General features: G+C 42.5%; 1 protein-coding gene across 1 annotated transcript in view; it reads left to right on the top strand.

Moving 5' to 3' along the window:
* NID1 (nidogen 1) overlaps nt 1-26,402 on the top strand; it is a 93,710-nt gene extending 67,308 nt beyond the window's left edge. Inside the window, exons 14-20 of the mRNA XM_017670171.3 lie at nt 1,602-1,774; nt 5,611-5,737; nt 13,026-13,197; nt 14,137-14,294; nt 22,424-22,547; nt 23,241-23,353; nt 24,310-26,402. Of these exons, the coding sequence (XP_017525660.3) occupies nt 1,602-1,774; nt 5,611-5,737; nt 13,026-13,197; nt 14,137-14,294; nt 22,424-22,547; nt 23,241-23,353; nt 24,310-24,431 (989 nt within the window). The 3' untranslated portion in view covers nt 24,432-26,402. The remainder of the gene's footprint in view (nt 1-1,601; nt 1,775-5,610; nt 5,738-13,025; nt 13,198-14,136; nt 14,295-22,423; nt 22,548-23,240; nt 23,354-24,309) is intronic.
* The last annotated feature ends 592 nt before the right edge of the window (nt 26,403-26,994 follow it).

A 26,994-nucleotide genomic window follows, 5' to 3' on the forward strand; every position in this document is an offset into this window, starting at 1 on the left:
GAGGGTCTTGTGGAAGGCCCAGTCCAGCCGTGGGACACCACAGCTACCTGCCTCACAGTCTCTGCTTCCTCAGCCTCAGCATAAGGGATGAGTAAAGTAATCACTAGGCTGGATCCAGCTCTAAAATCCTGCTCCTGTTACAAATGTAGAGAACAGTAATTGTCACAAATTACCAAAACCTAATGTGATTGGTCCCTAAATCTCCATGCTCAGCTTTGCTAAAAATCGTACATCCTGTGCCAGACATTTTCCCGAAGCTTCTAAGAGGCCCCTAAGTGGGTAAGAAATGATCTCTCACAAGCTTCAGTAAAATTCATCCAGCCAACATTAACAGAATCATGCTGGGGGTACACAGGGAAGTCACAGCACAGCCCCCAGAACCGCATGGGCAGATTCTCTGAGGAGCACAGGGACGGAGTTGCCAGCTTACAGAGTTGAAGAGGCTGAAGCTGTGGCCAGTGGGACTAGGAACCAAACTGCAGGGGGCCCCGGGGCCTGTGGGAGCACTGCCTGGGGTGAGGGCTTCAGATGCTGCAGAGACACAGGCATGGATCACAAGGGCAGCGGGGAGCCCAGGCAGGGTTTTGAGCAGGCACTGATGCGACCAGGTTTCAATTTTAGAAATGTCAGTGGCTGGATGGTGATGGCGGGGATGGAGGGCTAGGAGGCCCTAGCAGGCTGAGGGGGGTGTTGCGGTACCTAAAATTAATCCAGGTGGGAGATGGAAAGGGTCTGACCCAAGGTGCTGGCAGGTTGTTGGGGAAGTGGGATGGATTCCAGATTTATTAAAGAGGTCATCCAGATTGGTTTATGTCACTGATTGGGTATCAGGGGCAAGGACAAGAGCGTGACCTTGGTGATCTGGTCCAGTGCTCTCACTGCTGGGAGCAGGCAGGTCCATGACTCCACCACACGGCAGGTGAGTGGCAGCGCCAGGCTCAAGACCAGGTTTCCTGATGCTCATCCCTTGCTCCTGCTCCTGCCCCCTCCTGGGACATTCTTTTGTCAGGTGAGCCCAGGAGCTCCGGGCCAGCAGTTAGAAGGCAGGGCTGAAGCTGAGGGAGAATTAGCCCTGACCATCATTCTGTTCTTGAAAGCCTGGAAGGGTATGTCCTGCCGGCTGGCATGTGAGACTCCCCACACCCGAGGGGCAGGGAGTGCAGGGCAACTTAACTTCAGTCTCCCCTGGCATTAAAAGGCTTCCCACTGGGCTGCAGGTTCTCTGGGTTGGGGATTCAGGGCCCTACTGTTGCCATTGTTTTTGTTCAGTGCTGTAGCCTATGTCCAAGGCAGGACATTATAGTTAGGTTATTTCTACTTCTATTAAGGGGAAGGTTAAGCCATTTTTTTCCATTTGACCTTTAACATTAAACTCTTGCCCTGCATCATCATCTCCAGAAATGTCCTTTAATTCACTGAGGACTTTCTGCTCCTGGTGCTTCCAGCTGTAAAACAGGCATTGTGTGGTTGTGCACCTGTGGTGCTGTGAAGGTGATGGTGCATGTGTGCATGTGTGTGCACCTATGTACACATGATGTGTGTGCATTTGTGCACTCCCAGCTGCACACAGGCTTTGCTCACTGCCACCTCCTGCCACCTAGGTCTGAGTACAGTGGCTCCTCCAACTCACTACGGACCCTCAGTTCCTACTGCTGTGATCCCCCTGCCATCTGGGACCCACTTACTCTTTGCCCAGACTGGGAAGATAGAGCGCCTCCCCCTGGAGGGGCGCACCATGAAGAAGATGGAAGCCAAGGCCTTGCTTCATGCTCCGGTGAGTGTGGGCTTACTGTACCTGGTGGCGACTTCTGCTCCCATGACCTAGAGAAGCAAGCAGGACGTGTCCGGACTGGGACCGGAGCTTGATACTTGGACCCAGGGGCCTCTTCATTCTGTGCAACCCCAGGTGTCCACCTCAGGATGGCTGTCCCTGCAGCTCAAGGGCATGGGTGTGGAATCAGGAGGGCCTTTAGGGACCACCGTGTGTCCGACCCCTCCCGCAGGGGCATCACGTGATTTGGTGTCATCTGGGTTGGATCTTGCCATTCCTGCTGAAGTAGTAAAGTAACTCATCCTTTGGCAGCCATTCATCTCAGAATCCTCACATCCACCCAGAGGAAGTACCTGCTTTAGCTTAGAGCTTTTCAAAGCTTCAAATATGTATTTTTGTAAGGCTGGAGAATCTTTGTTAGAGGTTGCATACTTCTGTACTTCTGAAAAGCTGTTCTGTTTTATGTGATCCTGAGCTTCTGCCAAAAAAACAGAGACCTGGGGGTCTCCAGAGGTGGGCTTTGGACAGGGTCACCAGAGCAGTGGGGCTGTGGAGAGACATCAGGTTCTGTGAGGAGGGAAGAGTGAGGTCATCCACTCTTGTAGATGAGAGTCCAGCAGAAACTCTTACCACTTTTCAGTCCTGGGGGCAGAGCCTGCTTGAAAGCTGCCTTCTTCCAGTTTGTCTTCTCCTCTTCCTTCCTCTACTCCAGTCTTTCCTGCTTGCCTTCTTTCCCTTCCCACACTGGTTCCTACATCACAGACCCTGACACTGCACATTGCCCACCTGCTCCTTCCTTTTGACCAGAGAGGAAACATGAACAGAAAAAAATCTGCAAAGTAAAAATGCTTTTCAAAAGCCTCCTGCAAAGCTGCCACAATTGGATTTATGTTCTTCCTCAGCACAAAAGCCTCCAATGGGTTCCCCCTTCACTCAGAACAAAATCCACTTCTTTCCACAGCTTCTGGCTACCTCTCTCACCCCACTCCCTACCACCATCCCTGCACTCACCAGCTTCAGCCCTTTGGTCATCTGGCTGGTCCTCAACACATCACACACATTCCACCTCAGGACCTTTGCATTTGCTGACCCCCTGCCCATAGTTCTCTCACTCCCAAACACTTTTGAGGTTCACAACCTCACCACATTCAAATTCTGCTGGCACATCACTTCTCAGAGAGGCCTTCTGGTTGCCCCAAGCAGACTGCACCCTCCATTCCTTATACTGTTTGCTTTTCATTACCTGATGCATTATGTGTCAATGTATGAGCTCTTTATCCAATGTGTATCTTCCCACCAAGAATATAAGAACTGCAAGACCAGAAACATTCATCTGTGTCATGGAGGTATCTGTTTCACAGTGATATTCCTAGACCCAAAACAGTGCATCAAAACATATCTGATGAATGAATGCATAGACTGCATAAGTGATCTCTGTGTCCCCCTTTTGACTCACTGAAGCAGAAACTGCTCAAGGGGGACTCATCACTATTCCTTTGTGTCCTCTACACTCACTCTCAGGAGGTAGGAAGGGCTTCCCTGTGACGTCCATTTTTTCGCAAGACCAAGTGGATGTGTGAAGTCAAGTGAGGTGATGAAAAGTAGATTGAGGTGGGGTAGGTGGAGGGAGGGGCTGAAATCACAGGATAAATATTGACCTTGTCTATCTATTTATTTATACCTTTTTAACAATTTGTAAGTGTGCAGTTCAGTGGCATTAAATACATTTACTATGTTGTGCAACCATCACCACCATCCATCTCCAGAACTTGTTCATCTTCCTAAGCTGAAACTCTGTGTCCATTAAAAACTAACTCCTTCTTCCCCACAACCCCTGACAACCACCATTCTTTCTTTCTCTATAAGTGGGACCATACAGTATTTGTCCCTTTGTGACTAGCTTGTTTCACTTGGCATAATGTCCTCAAGTTGCATCCATGTTGTAGCATGTGACAGGATTGTCTTCCTTTTTAAAGCTGAATACTATTCCATTGTATGGATGTACCACACTTTGCTTATCTATTATCCATCAGTAGACACTTGTGTTCTTCCAAATGTCTATTTGGCTATTGTGGCTATTGTGAATAATGCTGTGAACAAGTATCTGCTCAAGTCCTTGTTTTCAGTTCTTCTGAATCACATGGTAATTATATTTTTAATTTTTTGAGAAACTGCCATGCTGTTTTCCTTGGAAGCTGAATCATTTCACATTCCCACCAGCAGAGCACAAAGGTTCCAATTTCTGTACTACCTGCTAACACTATTTTCTGTTTTTAAATAATAGTCATCCTAATAGGTGTAAAGTGGTAGCTGCTTGTGGTTTTGATTTGCATTTCCCTAATGATTAGTGATGTTAGCATCTTATCATTTGCTTAGTTACCATTCATGCATCTTCTCTGGAAAGATATTTATGCATAATTGATAACCTTTGCTCCTTTTATAATTAGGTTGTTTTTGTTTTTGCTGTTACTGAGTTATAGGAGTTCTTTATATATTCTAGATATTAACCCCTTATCAGACATATGATTTACAAATATTTTCTCCCCTTCCATAGGTTGCCTTTTCACCCTTTTGACTGTGCCTCTTTATGCACAAAAGTTCTTAGTTTTAATAAAGTCCAGTTTATCTATTCTTGCTTTTGATGTCATATCAAGAAATCATTGCCAAGTTCAGTGTTATAAGGCTTCCCCCTGTTTTCTTTTAGAAGTTTTATAGTTATAGCTCTTACATTTAGGTCTTTGATATATTTTGAGTTAATTATTTTTTTATGGTGTAAGGTAAAGTATTTCTGTGTCCTTTTTGAACTGACCTCTCGAGTAGGAAGTATCTTCTGATAACCCTGATTTTCCCAGTGAAAGATCATTGTGTTTCTCAAAGGTCCCCACAGCCTCCCTTTTATTTCCATATACATCTTAGAGTAAGCTTGTAAGTTGCCAAAAAAAAAAGGAAGCCTGGTGGGATTTTGATAAAGATGGCATTAAATCTTTAACACCATTTAGGGAGAATTAATATCTTAGAAATATTAATGCTTACAACCCACTAATTTATCTCTTCATTTGTTTGAGTCTTCTTTAATTTCACTCTGCAATGTTTTATAGTATTCAGTATAGCATTCTTGCACATTTAAAAATAAATTTCTTAAATACCTTGTTTTTGATGTTACTATAAACATGATTATTTAAAAATTTTATTTTTTGCTAGTATATTGAAATAAAATTTTATATTGCTTTGTATCCTATAACCTTGCTAAATTCAATTATTATAATAGTTTTAAAGATTCCCCAGGATGTTCTACATATACAATCATGTTAGAATAGCATGGTTTTACCTCTTTCTTTCTAATACTTGCTTGTATTTCTTTTTCCTATGATCTTCAGGTAGGCAAATATTTCTTAGCATTAGCAGATAAGAGAAAAAGAAGGAAATGAAAACCATTAGCCATAAGAAAAAAATAACGAATTGGAATTAATAAAAATTTAAAATCTTTGTTCCTCAAAGACGCCATGAGCAAATGAAAAAGGAAGCTACATACTGACAGGAAATATATATACATATATATATTTATATATTTTATATATATGTGTGTTTATTTTTATATATAGTTTATATATATTTATATATATATTTTATACATACACATATGTATGTGTATATAACAAAGCTCTTTTTTGGAAATATGTAAAGAATGTGTGCAATTGAATAATAAACATTTAAAAGTGCACAAAACTTGAAGACCTTTATAAAAAACATACCCAAATGCCTGTAATCATGTGAAAGATTCCCACCACCAGATGCGAGGGAGGGAGTGGACCTCTCACACCACTGCTTTGCACTTCCAGGATAAAGTCATCATTGGACTGGCCTTTGACTGTGTGGACAAGATGGTTTACTGGACTGACATCAGTGAGCCTTCCATTGGGAGGGCCAGTCTGCTTGGTGGAGAGCCAGGCATCATCATTCGACAAGGTGGGCAAGCAAATATTATTATTCCTTTTTGGTTTTGCATCTAGAAGCTCAAGTGGATCTTGGGCAAGAGCAGAGGGGTGAAGTATGTGGTTGCCTACAGGCTATGGTGATTTCAGAGGGGCTGGTCTTCAGCCCTAAACACCACCCTTTCTAGCCTTCCTGGAGCCCTCCAAGGACTCATCATTAAATCATGAACACCCTGGCTGGGATGTGTTGCTTGCCTAAGAAGAATAAAATTAAAACAGGGTAAGTGCCCCTGCCTTTCTCTGAAAGCTTATGTAGCCACTTTTAATGAACAATAGGAGCCAAACTCAAATGTCCAGTTTGGTTATATGTTTCTCCCTCGGGCTTCTGAGCCTAGCATCTATTCTTGTGTCTGCTCCACAGAGTACTCCATTACGGTTTTGCCAAAGGCAACAGGCAGATGAATCATAAAGTTGGAAGGGTCACAGCATATTGGCAAATATTGTCCTGGATAGTTGAGTCTATTCCCAAGACAGTTTTCAAGTTAAAGGGTTGTCACTTCGATCTGTAACATCGTGGGGGTGAAGGGCCTTTTCTTCTCCACCCTCCCCAGCCTCCAGCACTTGGCTGAGATTACCTATGCCAGAGGAGTACAGCAGATCAGGCTGAACTTTCACAGACATTTCTCAGTTTTTTGTTGCACTACTGATGATAAAAGTGCACCATGTTTTGGCACAACCTACCTCTCAACATTAACCTCAGTTCCTTAACTTACAGTGATTTGAGCCAAGGACTCTACACGTTAATTTAATGCCTATATTCACCAAGTCAGGGCTATCCTACATGGATATGTTTTATCAAGACTACAAATTCATTATAACAAAAATCCAAGGCCCTATAAAAATTCTGCTATACAGAAAAGGTCAGGTATTACATGTTGCTAACTCAGTGACTTGTCACCTGACTTGCAAATATTTTCGATCAAAAGGCATTGTCATGCTGATGATACTTGTGTAAAATCTTCTTGCTTTCTCTTCAAAACACTCAAACATATATCTTTAAAATACATGAGCTTCATTTGGTATTTCTTTTTTACTTGGGGCTGAACGTAGCTTTTCTATTTTCCAATTTAATGTTTTTCTGATGATTGATATTCCAGAAGGATCCCTGTGGAAGAGCCCCTGGGGCATTTTTTTCCTTCCTTGGCACCATCACATGAGGTGACACAGCAGGAATTAAACTGAAGTGGAGTTAAATGTTGTCTGGCTTTGGACATAGACCCTGCATCTTTTTCTGGAGGCCCATGTGCTACGTCTGCTAGTTTTAATGGTCCACTTTAAGGAACAGAAGTTTGAAGATGCCTTTTTGCATCTTATCTTTCTCTGTGAGAAACATTATTGCTGTTATCTATGATTTGACTTCAAAACCCAGTGGAAGATGGGAGTAGGTCATCTTTGCTATTTCCTGTTGCTTTTGGAACTAATAATCATCCAAGAAAGCTTTAAGCACAGTAAGAAACATTCCAGGCAAAAGCCCACTGTGAAAACACAGAATTAAACCAGAATGTGATCTTTGTAGAAGAAAGATCATCAGGAATTTTTTTTTTTAATTTAAAAAGAGAGAAAGAAACTTCATCATGGTCCAAGTCAGTGTGCTCCTAGTGAGGGAAATGGTAGCAATGTCTCTACTTGTCCTTTTCTTCCTGATTTTATACAGTCTGAATCCTGAACTTCAGGATTTGTTTCTTGAGCTCAAGTCTTAACTAAATATCTGTACTAAATATCATCATAATCTGCTTCCTCTAGACATAAGCAGTATGGAATATATTGCCTCTTGACCTGACTACACAGTGAACGATGAGGTTTTCCAGGCCTTGCTTGGGCACAGTAGCCCATGAAGTTTTTTCCCAGTGCGGGTTTGCTCTTGGGTTTGAGGTCAGAACCAGGGCTGTTCATAATGAGGTGACATGACACTGAGTTCCTTCCAGGCTTCCACTGGTTGTCTCATAAAGACACTCTCCGGAACAGCTTTTCCCCCTCTTTTCAGTGTGTGTGTCTGAGAAGCCTGATTAACTTGCACGGGATGTGCTCATTCCACATACACCCCAGTGGTGATTTATTCTGGTTTTATCTGAAAGTCAGAAGGGGACTTTTGCCATCCCTGTGCCTCTGGGGACATGGGAAATATTTTAATACTTTATAAATCTCTACTTTTGGTTTGAATAATAAAGGCCTAGTTCAACTGCTGTTTCTAATTCTTAATAAACTTCCTCTGGTGGGGGTTCTTTTGGGGGGACTGATCTTATCAGGAGTCTACTGGAGGCTGATGCACGAGGAGGCTGATGGCCTTTATTATGTTGAGGTACTTGCCCTGTATACCCATTTTGTTGAGAGTTTTTATCATGAATGGATGTTGAATTTTGTCACATGCTTTTTCAGCATCTATGGAGATGATCATGTGGTTTTTGTCCTTCTTTTTGTTGATGTGGTGGATGATGTTGATGGATTTTCGAATGTTGTACCATCCTTGCATCCCTGAGATGTATCCCACTTGATCATGGTGTACGGTCCTCTTGATCTGTTTTTGAATTTCATTTGCTAATATTTTGTTGAGTATTTTTGCATCTATGTTCATCAGGGATATTGGTCTGTAATTTTCTTTTTTTTTGTGGGGTCTTTGACTGATTTTGCTATTAGAGTGATGCTAATAATGGCTTCATAGAATGAGTTTGGAAATATTCCCTCATCCTCTATTTTTTGGAAAACTTTAAGGAGAATGGATACTATGTCTTCTCTATATGTCTGATAAAATTCAGCAGTGAATCCATCTGGCCCGGGTGTTTCGTTCTTGTGTAGCCTTTTGATTATTGCTTCAATTTCCTTGTTGGTAATGGGTCTGTTTAGATTTTCTGTTTCTTCCTTCATCAGTATTGGAAGGTTGTATTTTTCTAGGAAGTTGTCCATTTCTTCTAGGTTATCCAGCTTGTTAGCATATAGATTTTCATAGTATTCTCTAATACTTCTTTGTATTTCTGTAGGGTCCGTCATGATTTTTCCTCTCTCATTTCTGATTCTGTTGATGTGTATAGATTCCCTTTTTCTCTTAATAAGTCTGGCTAGGAGCTTATCTATTTTGTTTATTTTCTCAAAGAACCAGCTCTTGGTTTCACTGATTTTTTTCTATTATTTAATTCTTCTCAATTTTATTTATTTCTTCATGATCTTTATTATGTCCCTCCTTCTGCTGATTTTGGGCCTCATTTGTTCTTCTTCTTCCAGTTTCAGTAATTGTGACTTTAGACTATTAATTTGGGATTTTTCTTCCTTCTTTAAATAGGCCTGGATTGCTATATACTTTCCTCTTAGAACTGCCTTAACTGCGTCCCACAGAAGTTGGGGCTTTGTGCTGTTGTTGTCATTGGTCTCTATATATTGCTTGATCTCTATTTTAATTTGGTTATTTATCCATTCATTATTTAGGAGCATGTTGTTCAGCCTCTATGTGTTTGTGAACCTTTTTGTTTTCTTTGTACAATTATTTATTTCTACTTTATACCTTTGTGATCTGAGAAGTTGGTTGGTAGAATTTCAACCTTTCTGAATTTACTGAGGTTCTTTTTGTGGCCTAGTATGTGATCTATTCTGGAAAATGTTTCATGTGCACCTGAGAAGAATGTGTATCCTGCTGCTTTTGGGTGTAGAGTTCTGTAGATGTCTGTTAGGTCCATCTGTTCTAGTGTGTTGTTCAGTGCCTCTGTGTCCTTACTTATTTTCTGTCTGGTGGATCTGTCCTTTGGAGTGAGTGGTGTGTTGAAGTCTCCTAGAATGAATCCATTGCATTCTATTTCCTCCTTTAATTCTGTTAGTATTTGTTCCACATATGTTGGTGCTCCTGTATTTGGTGCATATATATTTATAATGGTTATATCCTCGTGTTGGACTTACCCCTTTATCATTATGTAATGTCCTTTATCTCTTGTTACTTTCTTTGTTTTGATGTCTATTTTGTCTGATAGAAGTACTGCAACACCTCCTTTTTTCTCCCTATTTGCATGAAATATCTTTTTCCATCCCTTCACTTTTAGTCTGTGTATGTTTTTGCGTTTGAGGTGAGTCTCTTGTAAGCAGCATATAGATGGGCCTTGCTTTTTTATCCATTCTAATACTCTGTGTCTTTTGATTGGTGCATTCAATCCACTTACATTTAGGGTGATTATTGAAAGATATGTACTTATTGCCATTGCAGGCTTTAGATTCGTTGTTACCAAAGGTTCAAGGGTAACTTCTTTACTATCTAACTGTCTAACTTAACTCGCTTATTAAGCTATTGTAAACACAGTGTGATGGTTCTTTATTTCTCTCCCTTCTTATTCCTCCTTGTCCATTCTTTGTATGTTAGGTGTTTTATTCTGTACTCTTTTGTGTTTCCTTTGACTGCTTTTGTGAATAGTTGATTTTATTTTTTTCCTTTAGTTAGTATTTGGTTGGTCTGCTTTCTTTGCTGTGATTTTATTTTCTCTGTTGACATCTATTTAGCCTTAGGGGTGCTTCCATCTAGAGCAATCCCTTTAAAATATCCTGTAGAGGTGGTTTGTGGGAGGCAAATTCCCTCAACTTTTGCTTGTTTGGGAATTGTTTAATCCCTCCTTCATATTTAAATGATAATTGTGCTGGATACAGTATTCTTGGTTCAAGCCCCTTCTGTTTCATTGCATTAAGTATATCATGCCATTCTCTTCTGGCCTGTAAGTTTTCTGTCGAGAAGTCTGATGATAGCCTGATGGGTTTTTCTTTATGGGTGATTTTTTTTCTCTCTCTGGCTACCTTTAATACTCTGTCCTTGTCTTTGATCTATGCCATTTTAATTTTTATATGTCTTGGTGTTGTCCTCCTTGGGTCCCTTGTGTTGGGAGATCTGTGGGCTCCATGGTCTGAGAGACTATTTCCTTCCCCAGCTTGGGGAAGTTTTCAGCAATTATTTCTTCAAAGACACTTTCTATCCCTATTTCTCTCTCTTCTTCTTCTGGTATCCCTCTAATGGTAATATTGTTCCATTTGTATTGGTCACACAGTTATCTTAATATTCTTTCATTCCTGGAGATCCTTTTATCTCTCTCTGCCTCACCTTCCCTGTATTCCTGTTCTCTGTTTTCTATTCCATTAACAGTCTCTTGCACCTCATCCAGTCTGCTCTTACGTTCTTCCAGAGATTGTTTCATTTCCGTAATCTCCCTTCTGACTTGATCCCTTAGCTCTTGCATATTTCTCTGCAAGTCCATCAGTATGGTTATGACCTTTATTTTGAATTCTTTTTCTGGAAGATTGGTTATATCTATTTCCCAGGTCCTCTCTTGGGGCTTATCTGGGTGATTCTGGACTGGACCAAATTCTTCTGCTTTTTCATAGCGATAGAGGTAGTCGTAGGCTGGTGGCATGTGTCAGCTGGGAGAACAAAGTCCCTTCCTGCGTGCTGGGTGCCTTGCCCTTTTCTGCTGCCTGTGTTAGTCACCTGCACACTGGGAGTAGCCTCCAGGTTCATTTCCTGAGCTGCCATGGGTGGGGCAGCCCTCTGGGTAGCCCAGGGCCCTGTGGGGAGTTGCAGGCCTGCCAGTGTGCTCTTCTGCAAGAACTGCGCCCCTTCGTGCCTTGCCCTGGCTTCCTCTGTCTGTGCCAGGCAGCTCCTCACTGGCGGCAGCCTCTGGGTCTAGCCCAGGCAGCTGCTTGCTGGGCGGAGGCTCTGGGCAGCTGCTGTGGGCACAGCCACTCTCCGGCTGCTCGGCCTCTGTGGCGGGGCAGCGCCAGCGGGGGAACCACTGGCAGGCTGCTTATCACCATGAGCAGCTTCAAAGCTGCATTGCCACCAGGGTGTTGGGGTGCCTGTAGTTCCTCTGGATTTCCATTCCCTGCTGGGCTGAGTGTGCCAGGACGATTCTGTCCAGCTGTGAAGCCCTTGTCCCTTTAAGACTTTCAAAAAGCACTCGCTTTTCTTTTGTCTCAGGCGAGCTGGCTGTGGGGACCCACTTGAAGATTTTACTTTTCCGTTTCCCTGATATCCAGAGCACCATGAAACGTGTGTCTGTACTCCCAGTGCAGGTTACCAGGGCTGGGTATTTAGCAGTCCTACGCTTCCACTCCCTCCCAACTCCGACTCCTTTCCTCCCACTGGTAAGCTGGGGTGGGGGGAGTTCTTGGGTCCTGCTGGGTTGTGGCTTTGTATCTTATCCCCTTCATGAGATGCTGAGTTCTCACAGATGTAGATGTAGCCTGGCTGTTGTACTGTATCTTCTGGTCTCTCTGTTAGGCATAGTTGTATTTATTGTATTTTCAAAAATATATATGGTTTGGGAGATTTCTGCTGCCCTACTCACGCCGCCATCTTGGCTCCTCCCAATTGGGTTTTAATTTTTAATTTGGTTTTATGTATAATAAGGAAACCATTGCAATCTCCAACCTCTGATAAGTTAGGTGGGCACTGAAGGTTCGTACTGTAGTCAGCTTACCTTGTGGCAATGCCTGTCTTGAAAACCAGTTACTTATCAGATTTCTGAGAGTGTTATTTGTGATCACTGACACCTCTTCTTTATACTCTTAATACTTGGGTAAAAGTATTAACAGTTTTGATTTCTTACATGTATTATTTCTCTGAAATGGTCTTTTTCTCCAATAATTAATGAATAAGGTAAATGTATTTGTTCCATTCTCCATATTCAGATATCCCTATGCCTCCCCTTTGCCTGTGGGACAGGCTCTAAGGTCATTAACATGGGCATCCCAACTTCATTTCTGACCATGCCCCCACCCTCATAGTCTCCAGCCATCCAAAATGACATGCAGTTTACTTTAAGCCATACCCACTCTTCCTTCATACCTATGTACTGGTCCTGCTCCCTGGAAAACCCTTATCCACAATCTTTGCCTGACAAATTCCTGTTGGTCCTTCAGAAGCCAGCTTCATGAAGTGTCACTTTCCCGATGAATCCTCTGGTCTCGCCAACTGAGTCCAGTGTCCCTCGTCCAGACTCCCACAGAACTCAGAACTCAATCCCAACTGTGACTGGCCCTGTGCTCCTTGAAGGTGGGGCCACAGCTTAGTCATCATTAAGGGGTTCTCAGTATGTGCATAGGGCAGATGTCCACCAAGTGAATGAGTAGCACTTTTAATATATCACTCTGAGTGTTGCTTAGCTGGTAAACAAGCATTTCACATTCCTGTTTGTTTTCTTTAAGTGCAAGAATTGAACATCATGTGAAATAGTACTGAAGAATCAGAAAAACCTAACCTTAACTGCTTAAAAAAATCAGAAATGTTCTGTGTTTGCTTCTAGATCTTGGAAGCCCAGAAGGCATTGCCCTTGACCATCTTGGCCGCAACATCTTCTGGACAGATTCTCACCTGGATCGAATAGAAGTTGCAAAACTGGATGGTACCCAGCGCCGGGTGCTATTTGAGACTGATTTGGTGAATCCCAGAGGCATCGTGACAGATTCCGTGAGAGGGTACTTTGTGTACATCCATGTGTGCCTCTATTTTATTTGCATCTGCTTTGTTGAATGTTCTTGAATGTCAGGCTCTAACTCCAGCATTGCTCTCCTGAAATGAATGAGTACAGGATGAATGAGTCTACAGTTGGTGGCTTATAGATACCATGGTAAAATTCAAGAACATTTAATGGCCTGTGATCATAGACTTGATAGTATGTTACACTTTCAAATCTTACCAAGAGACTTTGTAAGTCAACAGTTCAGAAATTGGGCATTTCCGCTTGGATTGATTGAGGACCAACAACCAAGTTGTTTGAGCCCAAGAGAATCAAGATAGCACAAATGTACCCTCGGGGTTCTACATTGGGGGCCTCCCAGTGTGAACAGCTTGGAGACCCCTTCCTGTGGGTTTCATCAGCACATCAATGCTTTGATCCATTTCCTACTGCAAGCTCTGAATCTGATACACAGGCTCTTGGCTCCTTGACACTGATTCCTTTCCTCTGAGACCACATCCCTTGTTCTGAGGCCGATTGGCCACCTCTCTAAGCAGAGCCTTGACACCGCGTCTGCTGGCATCCACTTCTGGGCCTGGACCCCTGGGTCTGCTATGCCTCACTGTGCGGTGACAGTGTGGGACAATTCCATGTATTTATGTCACTTATGGTATTGTTTTTTTTTTAACAGATATATTGAAATATAATATATCCTTGTGTTTAAGGGAAGTGAATTCATTAGTAACAGAATAACCAAATTCAAGTGAAGAACCAGAACCAAGTATCTTTGCAAAGGAAAACATGTCTTATCACCTCCCAGAGCCTTTTTAGCCAGTCTTTGTTTTAATATCTCCTAATGTCTTCAGCATCGGTTCTTTCTAAGTGGTTTTTTTAATTAACATTTTCTCATACATCTTCCTTATTTCTCTTCCCCTTTCCCCTCCTTTTCCTCCTCCAGGAACCTTTATTGGACAGATTGGAACAGAGATAACCCCAAAATTGAAACCTCCTACATGGATGGCACAAACCGGAGGATTCTGGTGCAGGATGACCTGGGCCTACCCAATGGGCTGACCTTTGATGCCTACACATCTCAGCTCTGCTGGGTGGATGCAGGTGACAGAAAGCCCCAGTCCTGACTCCTGGGGTTGGAGCAGTGCTTTTTTTTTTTTTTTTACCAAACAATTAGTTTTACCCATTGAGAGTTAGCCCGGTCTGTACACCAAGAGTATCTTTTATGGGGAAGAGGGCATAAAATAACTGTTTTTCTTCCTTGCACAAAAATAGCTGCATATCTTTGCTGTGAAGTGTATTGTTTCTCCTGACGTGATGCCATCCAGGGAGAGTTCTTAGTCTTTTAAGCCCATGGGCCAAACCTAACCTGTCACCTGCTTTGGGATAACCTGGGAGCTATAAATGGTTTTAATATTTTTTTTTTTTTGAGAGGGCATCTCTCATATTTATTGATCAAATGGTTGTTAACAACAATAAAATTCAGTATAGGGGGGTCAACGCTCAATGTACAATCATTAATCCATCTCAAGCCTAATTCTCGTCAGTCTCCAATCTTCTGAAGCATAACAAACAAGTTCTTACATGGTGAACGAATTCTTACATAGTGAATAAATTCTTACATGGTGAACAGTACAAGGGCATTCATCACAGAAACTTTCGGTTTTGATCATGCATTATGACCTATAAACAAAAAGGTCAAATATGAATATTCGTTTGATTTTTGTACTTGATTTATATGTTGATCCCACATTTCTCCTATTATTATTATTATTATTATTTTTAATAAAATGCTGAAGTGGTAGGTAGATGCAAGATAAAGGTAGAAAACATAGTTTAGTGCTGTAAGAAGGCAAATGTAGATGATCAGATGATCAGGTGTGTGCCTATGGACTAAGTATTAATCCAGGCTAGACAAGGGCAGCAAGACATCCACGGATGCAGAAGATTTCTCTCAAAGCAGGGGAGGTGAGGTTCTGAGCCTCACCTCTGTTGATCCCCAAATTCTCACCTGATGGCCCCCCTGCGACTGTGCCTGTCTTAGGTTGTTCCTCCCTTGAGGAATCTTACCCGTCTCTGGCTAACCAGTCATCTTCCGGGGCCATACAGGGAAATGTAAAGTTGGTAAGTGAGAGAGAAGCCATATTGTTTGCAAAGGTTAGCTTTTTACTTCTTTGCAGATTTATGCCCTGTGGCTTCTATGCCCAGCACTTGTCTCGAGGTATCTTTACCACCTGGAGGAATTATGATACTCAGTAAATTCGATATGAGGCACGAATTCTATTTAAGGGTTGTAATTAGGAAGGAAGAAGAAAAGCTATAGATGTAGCATATGAAGGAAACTTGGGATGATTGATTATTTCTTTGACATATCTTCTTGTATAGTACCTTAAGTATGTATAGGTTTTAAACTACTAACTAATTTGCACACACATATTAACATAATAGGAATACGGTGACATAAACAAAGCAAATCTATAATTACCATCCATCTCCAGTGAAGCCAAGAAAACCATTTAGGCACCCTAGGCATTTGTGAAAATTTATCTATGATATGATGGATATTGTCCAACTGTACTTGAACCATCAGACAAATTAAAGCAGCCCATTTCTGGGATCTGTTCACATCCCATATGTTCTTTTAACCATAGATAGTCTATAGTCATGAGATTTTGGAGTGCTACACCTTGGACCCCTCCCAACTCCTGGTTGAGTTCCAACAGTACAGATCCGGTCAAATTCGTTGTCTCACTGTATGCACATGCCAGCCTAGACATCTCCCTCCTCATTCTTATGGCAAGTCCAGGAGACGGTGGGCTGGATGCAGCCACAACCGCAGCATCGTCTGGATCCCTGTGGAGGCTTTTTGATGATCATCCCGCGGCACAAGTCCTCCAGAGAGCGCTGATGCCGGAAGCTCCTCCTCATATCGTATCTTAGTTCATTTTCTGGGTATCCAAGCTAGGCCTTGATCTTCTGCATAGAAACAAACAGACCCTTTGCCCACACTTTGACATGCCCTCTATACCACTGTGCAGAACTCATTGGAGGTCAGCACACAGTAACGGCTTTTTTTTTTTTTTTAATTAAGAGAAAGGAATATTATCAGAAGAGAGTACCTCCATAGCTGATCATCTGAAACCCTTTAAGTGATCAACATTAAGGATATTTAAAGCTAAGGAGTAATCCCCCTTTTCTTTCTTTCTTTCTTTTTTTTTTTTTTTTTTTTTTAATTTTTAATCTACACTTACATGAAGAATACTATGTTTACTATGCTCTCCCCTATATCAGGTCCCCCCTAACAACCACATTACGGTTACTGTCCATCAGCTTAGCAAAATGTTGTAGAGTCACTACTTGTCCTCTCTGTGTTGTGCAGCCCACCCTCCCCTTGCTCCCTCCCCCCCCATGCATGCTAATCTTAATACCCACCTTCTTCTTCCCCCCCCTTATCCCTCCCTGCCCACCCATCCTCCCCAGTTCCTTTCCCTTTGGTACCTGTTAGTCCATTTTTGGGTTCTGTAATTCTGCTGCTGTTTTGTTCCTTCAGTTTTTCCTTTGTTCCTATACTCCTCAGATGAGTGAAATCATTTGGTATTTCTCTTTCTCCGCTTGGCTTATTTCACTGAGCATAATACTCTCCAGCTCCATCCATGTTGCTGCAAATGGTTGGATTTTTCCACTACTTATGGCTGAGTAGTATTCCATTGTGTATATGTACCATATCTTCTTTATCCTTTCATCTACCCATGGACATTTAGGTTGCTTCCAATTCTTGGCTATTGTAAATAGTGCTGCGATAAACATAGGAGTGCATCTGTCTTTCTCAAACTTGATTGCTGCGTTCTTAGGGTAAATTCCTAGGAGTGGAATTCCTGGGTCAAATGGTAGCTCTGTTTTGACCATTTTGATGCACCTCCATACTGCTTTCCACAATGGTTGAACTAATTTACATTCCCACCATCAGTGTAGGAGGGTTCCCCTTTCTCCACAGCCTCGCCAACATTTGTTGTTGTTTGTCTTTTGGATGGCAGCTATCCTTACTGGTGTGAGGTGATACCTCATTGTAGTTTTAATTTGCATTTCTATGATGACTAGCGATGTGGAGCATCTTTTCATGTGTCTCTTGGCCATCTGTATTTCTTTTTTGGAGAACTGTCTGTTCAGTTCCTCTGCCCATTTTTTAATTGGGTTATTTGTTTTTTGTTTGTTGAGGCGTGTGAGCTCTTTATATATTCTGGACGTCAAGCCTTTATCGGATCTGTCATTTTCAAATATATTCTCCCATACTGTAGGGTTCCTTTGGTTCTATTGATGGTGTCTTTCGCTGTACAGAAGCTTTTCAGCTTAATGTAGTCCCACTTGCTCATTTTTCTGTTGTTTTCCTTGCCCGGGGAGATATGTTCAAGAAGAGATCACTCATGTTTATGTCTAAGAGGTTTTTGCCTATGTTTTTTTTCCAAGAGTTTAATGGTTTCATGACTTACATTCAGGTCTTTGATCCATTTTGAGTTTACCTTTGTATATGGGGTTAGACAATGGTCCAGTTTCATTCTCCTACATGTAGCTGTCCAGTTTTGCCAGCACCATCTGTTGAAGAGACTGTCATTTTGCTATTGTATGTCCATGGCTCCTTTATCAAATATTAATTGACCATATATGTTTGGGTTAATTTCTGGGGTCTCTAATCTGTTCCACTGGTCTGTGGCTCTGTTCTTGTGCCAGTACCAAATTGTCTTGATTACTATGGCTTTGTAATAGAGCTTGAAGTTGGGGAGTGAGATCCCCCCTACTTTATTCTTCTTTTTCAGGATTGCTTTGGCTATTCGGGGTCTTTGGTGTTTCCATATGAATTTTTGAATTATTTGTTCCAATTCATTGAAGAATGTTGCTGGTAATTTGAGAGGGATTGCATCAAATCTGTATATTGCTTTGGGCAGGATGGCCATTTTGACGATATTAATTCTTCCTAGCCACAAGCATGGGATGAGTTTCCATTTATTAGTGTCCCCTTTAATTTCTCTTAAGAGTGACTTGTAGTTTTCAGAGTATAAGTCTTTCACTTCTTTGGTTAGGTTTATTCCTAGGTATTTTATTCTTTTTGATGCAATGGTGAATGGAATTGTTTTCCTGATTTCTCTTTCTATAGATTCGTTGATAGTGTATAGGAAAGCTACAGATTTCTGTGTGTTAATTTTGTGTCCTGCAACTTTGCTGTATTACGATATCAGTTCTAGTAGTTTTGGAGTGGAGTCTTTAGGGTGTTTTATGTACAGTATCATATCATCTGCAAATAGTGACACTTTAACTTCTTCTTTACCAGTCTGAATTCCTTGTATTTCTTTGTTTTGTCTGATTGCCGTGACTAGGACCTCCAGTACTATGTTAAATAACAGTGGGGAGAGTGGGCATCCCTGTCTGGTTCCTGATCTCAGAGGAAATGCTTTCAGCTTCTCGCTGTTCAGTATAATGCTGGCTGTGGGTTTATCATATATGGCCTTTATTATGTTGAGGTACTTGCCCTCTATTCCCATTTTGCTGAGAGTTTTTATCATGAATGGATGTTGAATTTTGTCAAATGCTTTTTCAGCATCTATGGAGATGATCGTGTGGTTTTTGTCTTTCTTTTTGTTGATGTGGTGGATGATGTTGATGGATTTTTGAATGTTGTACCATCCTTGCATCCCTGGGATGAACCCCACTTGGTCAGGTTGTATGATCCTTTTGATATACTGTTGAATTCTGTTTGCTAATATTTTATTGAGTATTTTTGCATCTACATTCATCAGGGATATTGGTCTGTAATTTTATTTTTTGGTGGGGTCTTTGCCTGGTTTTGGTGTTAGGGTGATGTTGGCTTCATAGAATGAGTTTGGGAGTATTCCCTCTTCTTCTATTTTTTGGAACACTTTAAGGAGAATGGGTATTATGTGTTCTCTGTGTGTCTGATAAAATTCTGAGGTAAATCCGTCCGGCCCCGGGGTTTTGTTCTTGGGTAGTTTTTTGATTACCGTTTTAATTTCTTTGCTCATAATTGGTTTGTTTAACTTTTGTGTTTCTTCCTTGGTCAGTCTTGGGAGGTTGTATTTTTCTAGGAAGTTGTCCATTTCTTCTAGGTTTTCCAGCTTGTTGGCATATAGGTTTTCATAGTAGTCTTTAATAAATCTTTGTATTTCTGTGGGGTCTGTCATGATTTTTCCATTCTCATTCTGATTATGTTGATTTGTGTTGATTCTCTTTTTCTCTTAATAAGTTGGGCTAGAGGCTTATCTATTTTGTTTATTCTCTCAAAGAACCAGCTCTTGGTTTCGTTGATTTTTGCTATTGTTTTATTCTTCTCAATTTTCTTTATTTCTTCTCTGATCTTTATTATGTCCCTCCTTCTGCTGACTTTAGGCCTCATTTGTTCTTCTTTATCCAGTTTCGATAATTGTGATGTTAGACTATTCATTTGGGATTGTTCTTCCTTCTTCAAGTGTGCTTGGATTGCTATGTACTTTCGTCTTAAGACTGCTTTCGCTGCATCCCACAGAAGTTGGGGCTTAGTGTTGTTGTTGTCATTTGTTTCTATATATTCCTTGATCTCTATTTTGATTTGTTCATTGATCCATTGATTATTTAGTAGCATGTTGTTAAGCTTCCATGTGTTTGTGAGCCTTTTTGTTTTCTTTGTAGAATTTATTTCTACTTTCATACCTTTGTGGTCTGAAAAATTGGTTGGTAGAATTTCAATATTTTGGAATTTACTGAGGCTCTTTTTGTGAGCTAGTATGTGGTCTATTTTGGAGAATGTTCCATGTGCACTTGAGAAGAATGTATATCCTGTTGCTTTTGGATGTAGAGTTCTATAGATGTCTTTTAGGTCCATCTGTTCTAGTGTGTTGTTCAGTGCCTGTGTGTCCTTACTTATTTTCTGTCCGGTGGATCTATCCTTTGGGGTGAGTGGTGTGTTGAAGTCTCCTACAATGAATGCATTGCAGTCTATTTCCCTCTTTAGTTCTGTTAGTATTTGCTTCACATATGCTGGTGCTCCTGTATTGGGTGCATATATATTTAGAATGGTTATATCCTCTTGTTGGACTGAGCCCTTTATCATTAATGTAGTATCCTTCTTTATCTCTTGTTACTTTCTTTGTTTTGAAGTCTATTTTGTCTGATATTAGTACTGCAACCCCTGCTTTCTTCTCACTGTTGTTTGCCTGAAATATGTTTTTCCATCCCTTGACTTTTAGTCTATGCTTATCTTTGGGTTTAAGGTGAGTTTCTTGTAAGCAGCATATAGATGGGTCTTGCTTTTTTATCCATTCTATTACTCTATGTCTTTTGATTGGTGCATTAAGTCCATTTACATTTAGGGTGACTATTGAGAGATATGTACTTATTGCCATTGCAGGCTTTAGATTCGTGGTTACCAAAGGTTCAAGGTTAGCTTCTTTAGTATCTTACTGCCTCACTTAGCTCGCTTATTGAGCTGTTATATACACTGTCTGGAGATTCTTTTCTTCTCTCCCTTCTTATTCCTCCTCCTCCATCCTGCCCCTTTAAGACTTCCAAACCAAAACAACAACAGCAATGAGAGAGGGAACAGAAAGAAAAAAAAAGGAAAAATCACGCAATTTTTTTTTTTTTTTGTCCTCAGGTGCCGGTCCCAGGCACCCGCTCACTGGTCCTGCTCGCCTGTCTCCCTAGCACCAGGGTCCCTGTCCTTTCAAGGCTTCCAAAAAGCACCCACCCACCGGTCCCGCAGGGAAGGAACGCTCGATATTCTTTGTCCTCAGGCGCTGGTCCCAGGCACCCGCTCACCAGTCCCGCCGCCCTGCCTCCCTAGCACTGGGGTCCCTGTCCCTTTAAGGCTTCCAAAAAGCACTCGCAAAAAAGAGAAAAAAAAAAGGGGAAAAATTCGTGATTTCCTCCGTCCTCAGGCTCCGGTCTCAGGCACCTGCCTGCCGATCCCGCAGGGAGAAACGCGGGATATTCTTTGTCCTCAGGCGCCGGTTCCAGGCACTTGCTCACCGGTCCCACGACCCTGCCTCCCTAGCAACGGGGGCCCGTCCCTTTAAGGCTTCCAAAAAGCACTCGCCAAAAAAAAACCGCTCCGGTTTCTTTCCACCCTCCGGGAGCCGGGGGGAGGGGCGCTTGGGTCCCGCCGGGCCGGGGCTTGTATCTTACCCCCTTCGCAAGGCGCTGGGTTCTTGCAGGTGTGGATGTGGTCTGGATGTTGTCCTGTGTCGTGTGGTCTCTATTTTAGGAAGATTTTTCTTTGTTATATTTTCATAGCTCTATGTGTTTTTGGGAGGAGATTTCCACTGCTCTAGTCACGCCGCCATCTTGGCTCCGCCTCCCTGGTTTTAATATTTTTAAGTGTTACATTTTAAAAGTTATATAAATGCCTACATAATGCCCTCAATTTTGCCTTTTGGCTCAGAAAACCTTAAATAATGACTACTGGCCCCTTAAGAAAAAGTTTGCCGAGCCTTAGAGTCTGTCTTCATCCTACTATCATCTATCTATTAAGCAGGTCACGACTTACATTTCTGTAACTCCCGTTTGTCCCCAAGGGCTTATGTAGGACTCCTCAGAGCCATGGGAGATAAAGCAATGCAGTCCTGATGTGTGCCCCTGCCTGGGCAGACTTGGGGGGCCCTTGTGTGTGAGTGATGTGGGCAGGATGCTCAGTGGAGGAGGAGTGTCAGTCATCTGTCAAGTCCCTATTGGTTACCTGCTCCGCTGGAGACACTGAGGGGTGCAGGGGCTGCATCTTGCATTTGGGGAGGACAAGGAATGAAAAGTGAAGTTAAATGAAAATTCAGGCCCTTGGTAGTTCATAATTCGGGCACTGACATGGGCCGTGCTCAGCTAATAAACCTGTGTGCAGCCCAGCAATTCTTAGGACTGAGAATTAAGGGAGAGGCAGCCTGGAGGGGCTTCAGGGAGGAGGGACTTGAGACAGTCCCCAGCTGCTCGGGGAATGCGTGAAGCAGGCATGGCTACTGTGCTCTTGCACACACGTCCCATCAGAGCCAGTGTAGCCTAGGGCTGTCTTGGCTAATGGGAGCCAGGAGGGTGCCAAGACAGCTTTCCAGTTTCAAGGAGCAAGTCCCATGTGATTGTGACTAGGGCCTGTGATTGTGACTCTTAATTTCTTCCACCCTTGGCCTTGTTACTCTTGTGTTTTGACACAAAAGGGCCATTTCTTATATGAACAATAAGCAACTTGTTCTCACTCCCTGTAGGCACCAATCGGGCAGAATGCCTGAAGCCTGATCAGCCCAGCAGTCGCAAGGTCCTTGAAGGGCTCCAGTATCCTTTTGCTGTTACCAGCTACGGGAAGAATCTGTATTACACAGACTGGAAGACGTATGTCAGCTGCTGCAGTGTGACCCAGGGCGCCTGCCCTGCCCCTGTCTCTGGGAGGCCAAGCCCTTCCCATCTGGACCCTTGGCTTGACCTACCAAGCCTCTGGAGATGTCCCCATGCCTTGCCCCTTTGGCTTTTAGGACACACAAGATGATGGTGAAGAAGGGGGGGACTGGGGTCCTAGGGGAGCAGAAGGTGCCGTTTATCATCTGGACACTCCTAGAGGGGCAGTTTCCAGTCTGTGAACTTGGACTTCCTGAGCATGTCTGTTCTTCCCTCAGGAGCTGACCCAGGGTCACTTGGCTGGTGGGCTCCATGCCCACTCTGTCCCCCTACTTCATTATAGTTCTTAAATTACCATATTCCTACAGACTCTTCTTGACCACCTCTTCCTACAAAAAGAGGCATTAAACCAAGCAAGAAGCTGTGGCCAGGGACAGTGAAAAGAAGGCCAATTTCATGGCTTGGAATTTACAGCTGGAGAGAAAAGCTAGTTGACCTTTGCCCTTTTCTAAGTCAGAGAAATGCAGGCTTGACCCCAGTTGGTGGGGGGGGATGGCGAGGAAGCAAGGCCAGAATATCTGTTTAAGGCTTCCAATTTATCCTCAAAACTGCAAAAAAGGCTGCCCTGTAGAGAAAAGTTAAAGCCATTGGATGTGTTTTTTTAATCTTCTGCCCTTTGGTGCCCTGTAGGAATTCCGTGATTGCTGTAGATCTTGCGATTTCCAAAGAGATGGATACCTTCCACCCCTACAAGCAGACCCGGCTGTATGGCATCACCACTGCCCTGTCTCAGTGTCCCCAAGGTAATTCACCTGTGCTCTTACTATTCAGAGGCTGGGGGCACCCTGAGCCTCACAGCCCACATTGGCCTCTAACAGCCCCTATCACCTGGCAGGTGAGACACAGTCCCATCCATCAAGAGTCCAAGAGTCTTCATTAGTTACTCAGTGATCCAGATAAATCAGTAAAAAACATTAAGGAATGAGATGGCAAGTGGACAAGGGTGAGGAAAAGTACTCAGTCTTGGGCTGGGTCTAGAAGTATGTGGTCTTCAGGTTCCAAAGAGGAATATAAGTCTTAGGATTGCTACTGCTTAAAAGTCGATCCATTTGGCCTAACAGCAACAATAGTTAATTATGATAATAATTGAAACATGGATGGTTGCTGTGAGCTGGGCACTCTACATTTATTAATTCAGCATTATAAGTGTTTTGTATTCACTACTTCATTTAATTCTCATAGCAACCTTATGAGGTTATGGTTATTTCATAAATAAGGAAACAGCTACTTGCCCAGAGTCACACAGCACAATGGCAGAGTGGGGAGGGGTGAGCCAGGCAGCCTGCCTCCAGGGTCCACTCTGCTGCCTCTCTAAGGCCTGTCCCCTAACACGCTTTCCCTGTTCGTTTCCTGCCTCTCCCCATTCAAGTGCAAAGCCAAGTGGGCAAGCTAGAGAGTATATTGTGCTTTAAATTCCAATTCCCTGTTCTAATCAAAGCTGGAAACCCCCCCTGAGATCTGTTTAATAGCTTTGATGGTAAATCTGCATAGTCCTCAAATCAGGAATCAGTGTTTTTGCCCATCTGGCAAATCCTTAATGATGAGGAAACAGCCAGTAGATATGCTTTGCTGAGTGCCCAGTACAGCCTTTCCTTTTTCCCTTGGAGTGCCCACAACCTTGGCCCCCAGAAATAAAAAATGGGGCTAACATGGAGGCCACTCTCTAGATGGCCACTGAGCTGATTTCTGCCTTTTCCAGGTCATAACTACTGCTCTGTGAACAATGGTGGCTGCACCCACCTCTGCTTGGCCACTCCAGGAAGCAGGACCTGCCGTTGCCCTGACAACACCCTGGGAGTTGACTGTATTGAGCGGAAATGAAGACAAGAGTCCCTCATTCCCTCTCTAAGTATTTTATAGCAACACCCTACTTGAAAGGGTTCAAACTGAAAACTATCTGACCGGGTGGTTGAGTGGACACCAGGCTCAGGTCCAACCCAGCCTGAGTCCTGACAATATTCCCTTCACTGTTCCCTGAGAGATATGCCCTGGGCTTCTAAAATGGGTAAACCTCTTTCTCTACACAAAGACAGAAGACCCCACTGACCCTGACCCTCAGATGAGCTTATGCAATCCTGAGTGAGGATTAGATGCCCTATGCCAGTGCTTTGGAACCTTTCCCCAACCTTAGGTCCCCAGTGGTGAGCAGAGCTTCCCCAGACCTGGGCCACCCCCACTTCCTGTGGCCTTAAAAGCTCAGCCTTACTCTGAGACATCCACCATTTGTCAGCTTCTCCACACATCAACCAGGGCCATGTAGGCAAGGTTTTGAATGAAGAAGGGAGTTAGCTCTCCCACACTTTTTCTCTTGGTGCTCTGATTTTCCTCTTTATATGCCTAGATTTTTACCCCCAAGTTCTATACCACCTACATCCTGCCCAAGGTCCCCATTATGCTGAGCAAGCCTGACATTTTAATCAAAATTCACCCTGCCCTAGGGACATATGGGTATTTGGTAGATGATAATGAGCAGCCCCTTCCAGGTAAGTTATTGGCATTTCAGGAGTAGCCTTTGGTAGTGAAAGGCTTAAATCAAAGGAGTGTCCAGTGGTAAGAATTTAAAGGTATAGAATTAGATGTTTGAGGATAGGGGTTCTTTTGATGTGCCTTAAATCATACCAAAGGTCACCAATTTATTCCTCTTTGCCCAACACACCTCGATCCCAGCATCTGATCTTGAGCACCATGGTGCCACCATTGGCACTGATGTCCAGCCTCAGGTGAGGCACAATCTGAGACTGGTACCAGTGATGACCCACCCACAGTTCCTTGCCTCTGGCCTCTATTCATGGGAGGCAATCTACAATCAATCATGAGTTTACTTCTTCTTTGTTTCTCCCTCTATCTGTGGCCCTCTCTGGCTGTTTTCTCTTCTAAGAGGGCTGAATCAAGTATTTTATACTAGTGGTCCAGACCTTTATTGCTCATTGTTGTAATTAAAGGGGCCATTGCCACATTTCATGTTTATGTTTCTACAGTTTGTTTAGAAAACATTTCCTGACCATACAAGTAGCTAGTATTACTTTTCTATCAACTGCTTCCCAAAGTCCTAAAAAAATTAAAATTTTGGAGTGAAAACTGAGCATAGGGAGTTTGAGTCATAAAGATTGGGATAAAAAAGAAATAGAGAAGACTTGGTGAAAAGCATCACAAAAAGATTGATCAAAAGCAGGAACGGAAAATCCAAAGGGAAAGGGCAGAGGAAGGGATTTAACAATAGCAATAACAAAAACTCAAATAACTCCAAAGAGAATATAGTAAATTTTAACAAAGATCACTTGAGGACATGGAAGAATTTGCCTGATTTCCTCCTTAGGGAAGAGATTCCTCCCCTTATCTTCAACCTCAGAACACCAAGACCCAGCCCCCATCCTAGGTCCTACCCTTCTTGACCTCATCTGCTTGAGCACATTGGAACCTGAATCGGGAACCTTTCTTTGAATAAAATTGGAATTTGTTTTAGATGCATATATACCCTCAAGAACCACAAGTTTTGAGGAACACATGGCTCTTTTATATAGCTCTATCCTGTAAGTTGGTTTCACTTTCTTTTTATATTTATCATTCTGTATCAGGCCCTCTGTATCACATCTTTGTCATGGTTTTGTATAATTTTTATAATTATTATATTCATTTTACTAGATTCCTTCTAAAATTGTTTAAGTGGTAAAATCTTAAACTGTGGAAACCACTGAAGGTGCTTATTAACTGTTCCCTGAGATTTACACAAGAATTGGATGTTTACAGTTGTATAAATACTATTACATAAAATTAAAAAAAAATTTGTTAAGACACCTTTCTCAATCTCATTTGAACGAAAAAATTTAGTGTCAGGAAGGTGATTCACAATGGAAAGACAGTCATTTAAGAATCTGCAAAACTTGCTGGACTCCCAGTGTTACAAGGGGTAGTGTGTTTCGCACAAAAGACAGAGAGGCTTTTAAATTGACTTAAAAAATAATTCTATCAGAGACCCCAAACCACCCTTTTGAATATTGTTTTCATTTTTTAGAAAAAGGTATTTGGGGGCAAGTAATAGAAAGAGTTTCCACATTCTGTTCTGAGGATGAGCTACGTTTTCTTCCCTTACTAATGTCCATAAGGAATAAAGACACTTTCCTGACACCTGGCCATGAAGAGAGACCTCTGGTCTGTACTTAGGTGCCACCAGTGGACAGTGTCACTCACCTATGCTGACCCCTGGGTGGGATGAGAATGTGCCTTTGACTTGTACAGAGTGAAGGGGGCTCAGAAGTTGCAGGAATGAGGTGCTCAGAGCTGCAGTTGTAGAGAAGGGATTGGCACATAAAGGTCTCCTTGAGAAATGGTACCATTAATGGAATCAGTTACAGCTTGCCAGTGCAAATCTCTTGAACAGGGTAAC

The sequence above is a fragment of the Manis javanica genome, chromosome 7 (assembly GCF_040802235.1).
Source record: "Manis javanica isolate MJ-LG chromosome 7, MJ_LKY, whole genome shotgun sequence".
Classification (NCBI taxonomy): domain Eukaryota; kingdom Metazoa; phylum Chordata; class Mammalia; order Pholidota; family Manidae; genus Manis; species Manis javanica.